An 11,088-nucleotide genomic window follows, 5' to 3' on the forward strand; every position below is an offset into this window, starting at 1 on the left:
TTTTTCCCATAGATATGGGGGGAAAAAACCCCAAAACAACCCCATGATTGCTGGTCCTTCAGCTTTTCTCCTTATAGATGTCAGTAAGATCTCTCGGTGTTTGAGCAATGCTGGCAGTAATGTCTGTGATTCAATGTCTGTCCAATGTTGAGAGCTGGATGTATGGTGATATATGTGTGTGTTTATGCTTAAATAAACCAGACCTATATAGTTTACAGGAAACTGAGCAAAACATGTCTTCATCAAAAGGACAAGCTCTTCCTGGTGTAGAGCTTAAGCTCTGAAACTGAGGTATGTGCTGATTTTTGACGGCTATAATATGATGGTAACCCTACCTAGTTTTTTTTTTTTCCCCTTGCTTCAAAAAGCTATCCTTTCATGTGTGTGATTGGCACTGGGCTTGCTTTGTGTTTAGCTTCTCTAATCAAGGGAATTTAAGCTTCTATTCTCCAAGCATTAGTACAGCAGTCATGGGAAATCTCAAACAAGCCAGATCTTGTTGCAGCAGTTGACACAAATAAAAGCAGTTGTGCTTTTATTTATTTATTTTTTGATGCTGGATGCTGATTAAAAGTTTCCAAGCATCCTTTAGCCATGTTATAAAGCCAACCAGCAGAGAGCAGGGCAGCTGCTGAGGAGGGGAGATACTGGTGGACATAGGACAAGATCACAGTGGGAAGCATCAGTGTGTGTAACTCAGAAAGCTGGGAAAGGTGTAAACAGATCTCCAATTTATCTGTAGAGTGGGCTCTCCAAACACTGTTTTATTGGCCAGTGGCTCCTGCTTTACTAACCTCTAACCTCTAGGATACTCAGAGGTGCTGCCCACCAGCCAGCCTTGTCTTTGAACCCCCCTTGGCTCCTGCCACCTCAAAGGCTTGCAGTCAGATTCCTGTGTTTTGCTTGGGACCTCGCCTCTCAGCAGGATGCCTGCAGCAGGGAAAACCGATCTACCCTGAGAACATAGACATATTTGAAGGCAGTACCCCTGGGACTAGAAACCTATTGCTTTCAGTTTCAGGACCTGTCCATCATTTGTCAAGAAATGTGGTTAAAACATCCCCCCACCCCCCAACTCCTGCTCATATAGTAGTTGAATGTTCCCTGCAATTACACACACATACTTGTTTTCTGCTATTTTCTAGGCTGCTGTTGAATCAATGGTAGTGTAAACGCAGCTCACTGATTTCATGTAGTTAACAGGCAGTGTGCAAAGAACAAACTTATCTTAAAAAGGATGATCCAGATCCAAGTAATTTTGACTACTCCTCAGGTTAGGTGTGCTTGCCCCTTCACAGTAACAGCCTGGTGAAATTGGAGTAATTAGGGAGCCCTACAAACTCCTGGAAGGAAGCCAGAGGACAAGAAAATGGGCTATTTTTTGTGTCATTGCATCATTACCAATAATGATTATGTAGATAGGACTATCTGGAAGCCAGAGCAGGATCTCTGTTACTCTCTTACAGCTGTATCATTTCTCTGGTGTCAACACATGGTATTTGCCTGTAAATAGGAAGACAGAACCGAAAACTCTTTGGGAGCAAAGGGAATTCAATAAATGGAAGCCATTTTTACATCTCATCTTTTTAAAGCTCTAAACTTTGCTTTTTTTCCTCATCCTTTGCTGACTCTGTCTCTGTGCTTTGCCAACAGGATTCCCAGCCACAGCTGAGAATGGGTTTGTTCTTTGCTCCTCATAGTGCTGATACCTATTTGTTGGCTCCAGGACTGAAATGTATTTTGGCAGTGGATTTGTAGGGTGTCAGAGCAGGAAGTCAGGTTTCCTGGCTGGTGCAATGTTGTCTTCTGCAACAGAGTTGTGAAGTTGACATACTCATTAATCAAAGAAGCAAGTTTGAGGTGCAGAAATATATGAAGGGAGGGGAGAATGCCAGTGCTAAGTGGTATTTTTATCTCTTCAAGTCTTGCGTTCTTGTTATTTTTAAAACTAGGTTACTATCACTAGGATGAGAAGTAGCAGAAATCTGTATTTTAGGGGGTCAAGATAATGCAGGATTTCAAAACCATATATAAAATGTTACCGTTTGATGAGAGAGAATGAGAACTATTATGTAAAAATAGCATCTTTGTGTCACAATTTGAGCCAGATTTTAAGCAGAACGAGGCTCCTCTTCATAACAGAAGATGAAAACCTATAAAAAAAAGTCCCAAAAGAAACATAAGAGCAAAAACCCCACAAATTATCTGAAAGCATGGAAACAAGACTCAAAATGTTAACTAACAGATATGTTTCAAAGAACCCTTCTCCTATATGCATAGTGTTGTTGTACGTATGGATTACTATAATGGATTTAAGTGACTCTTTTCAAAGCACCAAAGAGGAGAATCTGGGGAAGGCTGCCGTGCAAGAAGCTTAAGATGAATATGTGAGCTTGCAGTAACATTTTCCTTTAGCCTTAGCTCTAATGAGTCAGCATTTGTCAAGTGGTTTACAGCAATAAAACTGAGAGCCAGTAGAATCGAGTGACTCCCAAGTGGCTGGTATCTGAAGAGTAAGACTAGCGTTTTGAACTCTGACCTCTGTCCCCTTATGAATCAGCAGCTTCAAAAAGAAAAAGAAAAGAAATAAAAGAAATTTGGATAATGGAAAGATTGAGTTTTCACTCTCCATTGTATCTGAAGTAGGCAAACGTGCTTGTTTCGTGGCTGAAATTACTACAGCGGAGAATATTGAGCCAGGTGATTAAATCCACCTACTGCTTTACTTCTGAAGAGATATTTTTTGAGACTGAATTATAATAAAAACCAGCACCACAAAATGTCTATCTAGAGTCTCTTTCTTAAAATGTAGGGCTGTAATGACACAAAATATTGTTTTGCTTGCTCATCCTTTAGAACTATCGTGTAATTAAGGAATATTCATCTGTAGGCCACTCATATAAGTTAAATAGATGAATATTTTCAGGGCTTTACTTGGAATTTATGCATAGCTCAGAAATTAGAGTTGAAAGATGGAATGAAAATTCAGAAACAATATTAAAAGAACATTGTTGTGGTCCATTAGAAGCAAACCTTGGATAAACTGGAAACAACTGTATGTGCCCTGCATTGTTCTATTGCTCATTCATCTTTTTCCCTTCTGGAGAAAGTTCTGGTTTGAGCTTTGGGAAAACCCAGTGTTGAATTATGGATGAGTCTTTATCTGAAGTGATCAGACACCCCCAAAAGTGCAATTCCTTGTTACCCTAATTTTTTAGCTTTCAGAGTGGCATGTTGATGTTACCAGCACTCTTTATACAACGCCAACACTACTGCTTTTCATGGGGAGGTCCTTGTTGACAGATAAACACAACACAACCAGCTTTGGTCAAATTTGAAAGGTACTTTTAATCTGATCTTCTAGAAAACATGAAAATAATTCAGAAAGCTTTTCAGATTTAGGCAAGTTAGTGTGATTTTATTAGTGTTGCATTGATTTAATGGATTAACTCTTAAGTCTGTGTATGGGGATGGAATCTGATTTTTACTTTCAGATTGCAGTTTCTAAAGAGGTTACCCCCCCTCTTGGGTAATTGTTCTTGCACCCCAAAAGTGAGACAGCTTTTCAGAGCGTGGCTCTTAGGTTTTTCCATAGCCGGAAACATTAATTGTTTTTGGAAAATATACACTTCAGTCCTTGATTGTGTGGTATTGCTAAGGGTCCTAAACCAAATAAGCACTTTTTTTTAAACCCAAATTCTTATAACTTTCTAGAAACAACAAATTACTGTCTAATTTGTAGTAGCATTGAGTCTTCTGAGGGTTTCTTGTAAACCTATGTAAAGAAACAAGTATGCCACTGGTTTTAACTGACCTAGCTGGTACCATCTTTGCTGAAGAACTGCGTACGAAAAGGGATGTGTGTGATCAGCCAGGAAGTTGTTGGAACAGGGAACCAGCTGTAGAAACAGTAAGGGGGTTCAGAAAGAGGAGGCAGATTACAATTCATAGGAAAATGTAGGAATTTGGGGTTGTATAGTCCTTATTCTGAACCCAAAATCATAGAATCACAGAATGGTTTGGATTGGAAGGGACCTTAATGATCATCTAGTTCCAACCCCCCTGCCATCAGCAGGGACACCTTCCACTAGACCGGGTTGCTCAAAACCTCATCCAACCTGGCCTTCAACACTTCATATGTCTTGGGAAACTTTTTATAAAATGCTTGTTCCTCCAGAAGATGAATTTATGATCTCTCTTCAGTCCCATTTTACCTTGGAGCAGGGGGGGAGTAGGGTCTTGAGAGCTCATTATTATATATCATCAGCTGTCCTCATATGCATCTTTAGTATGGGGCAAACACATAATAATTCAGTTAATCTTGAGCCTCAGTAGCCTATCTAATCCTACTGCACAATGGAAAGAGGTCAAGGGGAAGGTTGCCTGTGACCAACTGTAGCAGCTTGCTTGATGGGCAATAACTTGTTAGGTCTCAGTAATTTAAAAGACATTCTATTGTATTTTGGTCTCTTGTGTAACTTCAGAGGTTGCAGGTCTTGGTGGCTGAACTTCCATGCCCAGGGCTGTTAGATACACTAATAAAATTAATATTTAGCTAACCAATGCTATTGAAGTAATTGACTGTGGCAATCTTCTGCTAAAAAGTGTACCTTCAGCAGAGATATAAAAGATATTACAAGAAATGCCTACAGCTCTGCTGTGTAAGTTTTTTGGTTTTTTTACAAATAATAAAAGAGGATAAAGTTAATTTTTTCTTCTGTTCTTCTCTCCACCCCAAAATTGGAAAGGTCTAGAATGATTAGGTCTCCCAATGTCTCTGAGAGGTGAATATTACACATACTGCTGGGAGCCTGAAGCAGAAGCAAGAAATCAAATGAATGTCAAGCCTTTAACTGTAATTAAGTAACAGAAACAGGATTAAAAGGAAGATCACCAAACTTCCAGGCTCGTGCTGGTCTTTGGCCGGACTTCTCTAACCCAGCTAGTCAGGGAGTGAAAACCAGGAACACCAAGAACCATCGAGGAGGGGAAGCATTTAAGTAGAGTCACCTCAGCCAGTGTGAACATGGTTTTATGTCAAGGCCTCATAAATGTTTTCAAGGGCATTTTGAAAACATTGAACTCCTGCAGTGGAGCAAAAACCTTACAGCATCATGGCGCCTGACCTAAAAGCTGCGAGAAGTGGTGGTTTATGGGCAGTTAACTTTTACTACTCTTCTGCGAATCTTGTTTCCCCCCCCCCCCTTTTGCTAACTTTACCAACTCCCGCGAAATCATGGGCTGTGAAAAGCCAGGAGTCCTTCAGTTCCTTTCGTGAACCGTTTTCCCCTTGATCTAAAAGTTACAGAAAGTATTCTTTTCCTTGCCTCATGCCCAGTGTTTTTCTTTTCACAAACCAATCAAAAGATTTACATTGATCTGTCTTGCACTCTACACCGGAGCACCATTAGTGGCATTAACACTGGAACTTATAAACATTATATGAATGGACTTTGTAACCTGATGCTGTGCTGGCTTGTAAAGAGCTTATAAAGAGATGCTAGGCCCCCAAGTGTGTTTATTTCGAAGGAAAATAACACCTTTCCTAAATAAATGTTACTTTTCTGTGAGTAGGCTACCCTGTTGCTGTGTGCTGCTGTGTGTTGTCTCCTAAAAACAACGGCAAATGCTTCTGTCCCAAGTTTTTACCTGTACCAGTAAGTACTGAATATTGTCAGTTTAGTTTCTTCATAGTCCTCCTGAACAAAGTCTTGGAAATGAAAACAAGTAGAATTGAACTTTTGGTTTGGCTGCTTGCTTACTTGGTTGAAGGAATGCAAAATTTCCTATACCATCTACTGCTTTGAGAAACAAAACTACCCAAAGCTTCTAATTTTTTTTTTCTTCTGTCTTACAGATATTGCTGGTGTGTGTGTATTTGTAGAGATAAATTAATACCTCTACATTATATTAAGCAATTTTAGCCTTTACAGAAAGTGGTGGGTTTTCATGGCCAGTCTAATGAGGATGCAGCAGTTGAAACTGGGGTGTGGAGGAAGGAAGGGAAACAACTTCGAGTTATCTACTGGCATGCCCATGTTGGTGACCTTGGTCTGCAGAGCTCACCTCTTGGAGAGAGGGGAGAGTTTTGTCTCTGATTCCTTCAGTCTTTGGCCTCTATGATGAGGCTGTCTCGGTGTTGTAAATTTTCTGCAGAAGTTGAATTCACACCAATTAGTTTCATGTTGTATTAGAAGAGATCTGTATTGTATTATAAGATGTTCCAGTCACTTTCAACCCATTGGGCAACCCAATAATGTCATGTATTTCTCATTCTCGGTCAAGTCCTTCAGTACTCTACATTTGGCTCTTTCATGTGTTGGTAAAGCTGTTATAGCAAGTAAAACATTTCTGTCTTTCATCTTGGATCAGTCCTAGATTTTCTATTTATCTAGAAATTGAGAAGGGGAAGAGAATCTGTGTTTCTTCAATCCCTGTTTGCAATTCCTAATAAGCCATGCACACAGAACAAGATCCCATAGGTTAGTATAGTTTATCTGTGTTGTTTTGGCAGTTGTATGAAGTACGTGTTTGATCTCTATTTACAATTTAGATTGCCCGTGACCCAAGCAAAATTTAGGAGTATGCAGAGTTAGCATTCTCTACAAGTCTGTGCTCCACATAGTGTGTTTCCTTTGAAAAGTCTGAAACCTCATCAAGCAGGCTTCTAAGAGTACTAGAAGTTAATTCCAGTTCAAGTTGAAAGGAATGGTAGCTTGACCATGTCATAATTTTAGACTGTGTGTAATTCAATGCTATGTGGAAAACAAGATCTATAATTACAGATTGTTTATTTCAAGATCCTGAAAGGCTTTCAGGTAGGTCTAATTAGTATGGAACAATTACTATACCTTATAAAACCTTACTCAGTGTATTCATAGAATCATGGAATGGTTTGGGTTGGAAGGGACCTCAAAGCTCATCCAGTTCCACCCCCCCTGCCATCAGCAGGGACACCTTCCACTAGACCAGGTTGCTCAAAGCCTCATCCAACCTGGCCTTGAACACTTCCAGGGAGGAGCATCCACAGCTTCTCTGGGCAACCTGGGACACTGTCTCACCACCCTCACAGTGAAGAACTTCTTCCTAGTATCTCATCTAAACCTCCCCTCTTTCAGCTTAAACCCATTTCCCCTTGTTTTGTCATTAACTGCCCTTATAAAAAGTCCCTCCCCAGCTTTCTTGTAGCCCCTTCAGGTACTGGGAGGCCGCTATAAGATCTCCCTGGAGCCTTCTCTTCTCCAGGCTGAACAGCCCCAACTCTCTCAGCCTGTCCTCGTAGGAGAGGTATTATATTCTTGAGTATATAACCATTAGTAATCTGAATTCATAGATACAGAAAAGAGAAATGGACAGCTCAGGAAAAGAAAAAGAATACTAAGAAAGTTGGCACAAAAGTCAGGAACAGATCTCTAGCTGTCTTTTTTTTTAATTTTTAATTTTATTTTGGTTTTATTGTTGTTTTTTCTCTCTCCTGTATCCCAAACGCGTTCATGGAATTTTTATCCCTCCTAGGTATTTGTTATACTCCAACAGAAGCTTTTCAACCACACCAAGTAGAGCAGAAAATACATTTGAAATGGAATCAACATACATCTTCCCAGTAGAAACTTTCCCAAAACGTTCAGTAACTTTGCATGCTGAGCAGCAGACACCAGCGAGCCATGTTAATCAGTTCTGCTTTATAAAAGCAAACAAGGTGGGGAGGAAGTAATGAGACCCTGGAACATCTGTTTGGAGACTTCCAATCCCCTTAGAAGGTTTTGAGTTCTGCCTTAAAGAAACACAACTCCCCCCCCCCCCCAAAAAAAAAAAAAAATTTCAACTAACTGTGGGAACATTTTTTAACTCTTTACCAAAAATTAATTACATAAATATTAGTCTATGAAGAATAAATTCCCTCTGCCCTCTTCTCCAGTTTTCCTGCTGGTATAAAGGTGTAACCTTGCCTGATGTTGCAAACCTTCTTTCAGCAAAGAAAAGCTACATCAGATCCATCCTAGTTTTACCAAAGGAAGAAAAACAGCTTTGATTGCTGTGAACCTAGATGATCATAGATATTTACAGTATTAATAAACCATCTTAGAGTTAGAACACAGTATGGGTTCATTAAATAACAGTGAAATACACAGTCCTGTGTGTATTTCACACAATAGCTGCTTAATTGCTTTATAAATTTATATATTAAGACTACATAAAATAATTTATCCTTCCCACTTAGTGCTGCTTATAGCAGTGGTTCTAAACTGTTATCTGATGTGAAAATGAAATTTGAAATCTGTGTTCTTACTCTTGTTTGTTTAGGATACCTTAGGAGGGAGGTTCACTGTTCTGGTCAATTTTAATTCTTAATCTATTTCTGGATTTCTTTTTAAGTCAGTTGCTGCTGAGTTCTGGATAATACATTTTTCTTCAGAAGTGAGGCACCTGAAAAGGAATACTTAAGTCTTTGCTTAGCACGTGGTGTTTGCTTTATTTTAGCTTTTTTTTGGTATTTTAGGAAGGCAGACATTTATTCTTACCTGTTTATGTAATTTTTCTGCTTTTACAGTTGCATGTAATGTTCATTTTGCTCTATCTGCTTGGTAATCGGCCTGTTATCCAGCTGTTAAATCCTACAAGGGAGAGAAATAGGCAGAGGGAAGTGATTCCATCCTAGAATTAAATTGCTTTGCACTCTCTTTGGATGACAAGCTCTAGAGAAGTGTAATTTTTGGACGTACTCATCCATCTCCTTAATAAAATCTTTAAATACTCTGAAGTAGTAAGGCTTGTGGTTGTTAATTTTTTCTCACAATAAAAGTGCTCCAGAGAGCACTTGTCTCTTTCCTAGTTTGCTGTTTTTAATTGTAACATGGATTTTTTTTCATCTTAAATATTCAGCAGAACTATTCTGAAGAACCTATTTTACAAAATACCCACAGAACAGGTATTTAGTTCTGAATCCTGTAACTCACACTCAGAGTAAAATACAAGTAGCATGTGCAAGTTTGCTTGTGAATCTACATTTTCCCTGCTTGTAATCTTCCCTCTACTCTGTTATTTAGCCTAGGAATGCTCCAGCATGAGCTGTACATGTAGGAATCACTCTTTGTCTTCAGCTAAATGAGAAATATGCTTCACCAAGAAGCATGGCTTCACCAAGGGCAAGTCATGCCTGACAAATCTGGTGGCTTTTTAGGTTGCCCAACGAAGTTGTGGATGCCCCCTCCCTGGAAGTGTTCAAGGCCAGGCTGGATGAGGCTTTGAGCAACCTGGTCTAGTGGAAGGTGTCCCTGCTGATGGCAGGGGGGTTGGAACTGGATGATCTTTAAGGTCCCTTCCTACCCAAACCATTCTACGATCCTATGATTATTTTTGGTTCATCTTGAAGTCTGTGCCTCCAAAAGCTTAGTATTCCTTCAGTAACTTAATATTCTCAATATTATTATTTCATATTCTCATAGCACATGATTAAAACTAGCCTGTGTGTAGAACCTTTTTGCTGTTGAAGAAATCCATAGCAAGAGTAAAATAGCACTTGCCCAAATTGGTATGTTGTATTCTGGCACTGAAAGCTTCTGAAGCTTCCAACTATGGAAAAGATGTCTTTTGTTTTAGTTGTTCTACAAACCTAGATGCCAAGACGTACTCCTGTAGTTGATACTGAACCATGGGGAGACTGCAAATTAAATTATCTTCTGGACATTTCAGGGTGCTGGAGTTTTCTGAAGAAAAAATAGGGTGAAAAAAAATTCACATATCTTGGGCCAAAACACTTAAACTACATTTATTGGCAAAGTGTGTTTCCTTCTGGGTTGGATGGGGTCCTGCAAGATCATTTGATGGTTCTAGGCATTTTAAAAATATGTTTATGTCTCTAACAGAGAATCAGATAAGTCAAGAATATAATTTCCAAACCCCTGCTTTTCTTCCAGCATTTCTGTTTTACATAGAAACTGGAATAAGATTAAAACTTGCCCTACAGGACCTTAGCATGAAAACAACTCATCTGTGAAATTCAGTGCGTCTGTGAATAAGAAATATCACATGCTTCATCTCAGCAGTTGTACACTGCCTTTGTTGTAAATTAGCCCGGATTAACGATGCTAACAAATTGGCATGTGCGTGTCCTTCTATGTAAAAATCTCAATATTTACTTGTATAAATAGTATTTGGTTTTTGGAAGGTTTGGGAAGGTATTAGTTTGGTAAGGTTCATGAGTACTGAAATTCTCTAGCTGATCAGCTGTCTCTAATATTGATGTGAAAAATTTTAAGTTCCACCTTTTAGGCTGCATGCTTTTATTTGGCTATTGAGCTGCACTGTGGATTCCTCTGCTTTGGAGAAGCTGTGTGTAACAGCAATTTCTTCTCTTCTGGGGTCAAACTGCTTTTGACAATTTTCAAGAGGAAAACTTATGATAAAAATGTGAAAGTAACTGATTCCTTCAAGTATTCTTATTTTGTTTAATAATTTGTAAAGAAATACTGCTGCTTCTTTTCACTGGCTGTAAATCCTGGGGTTTTTTTGGGGGGGGAGCAGGGTTGAGTTTGAAGCCTTCAGGCTCTATGGAAATACCCTAGCTACAATAAACATGCCTCCTAATTTAATTTCCACCTGACTTGTAGATTGCATGAAAGAAATTGTGCATGGCAAACCAAAATTGATGATGAAGCACTGGATCCGTGCAGTGTGGGACTGAACTTTATTCTCTTTACAGGCAAGGTGGTTTTGGGAAGCGTATTTTCGATCGATGAAAGCGATTGCTCTTGCTACTCTTCAGATTATCAATGACAGAATTTACCCATATGCTGCCATTTCTTATGAGGAATGGAATGATCCCCCAGCTGTGGTAAGTAAATTCACTTGATTCACTCAAAAAACAAATTGTGGGTTTGGTTTTTGTTTGTTTTTTTCCCCTCATATGAAAGGTATGTGCTGTGGAACTTGGTAATAATTCTGTGTATATGTGTTTGTGTGTGTATGTGTTGTGTTGGTAACTTGCACAGATGAAGTTAATATATTTTATGACAACTGGCAAAATAACTAGAAGTTATTTTATGTCCTGGCAGTGAAATACGAACTTTTAACTTTTGCTGTTGCACT

General features: G+C 39.1%; 1 protein-coding gene across 1 annotated transcript in view; it reads left to right on the top strand.

Moving 5' to 3' along the window:
• LOC104532525 (exostosin-2-like) overlaps positions 1-10,834 on the top strand; it is a gene marked incomplete at its 3' end in the record, with an annotated part of 31,243 nt that extends 20,409 nt beyond the window's left edge. The window contains exon 6 of the mRNA XM_010177757.2: positions 10,703-10,834. Coding sequence (XP_010176059.2) covers positions 10,703-10,834 — 132 coding nt within the window. The remainder of the gene's footprint in view (positions 1-10,702) is intronic.
• Positions 10,835-11,088: the final 254 nt, after the last annotated feature.

The sequence above is a fragment of the Antrostomus carolinensis genome, unplaced genomic scaffold (genome assembly GCF_000700745.2).
Source record: "Antrostomus carolinensis isolate BGI_N321 unplaced genomic scaffold, ASM70074v2 scaffold10351, whole genome shotgun sequence".
Classification (NCBI taxonomy): domain Eukaryota; kingdom Metazoa; phylum Chordata; class Aves; order Caprimulgiformes; family Caprimulgidae; genus Antrostomus; species Antrostomus carolinensis.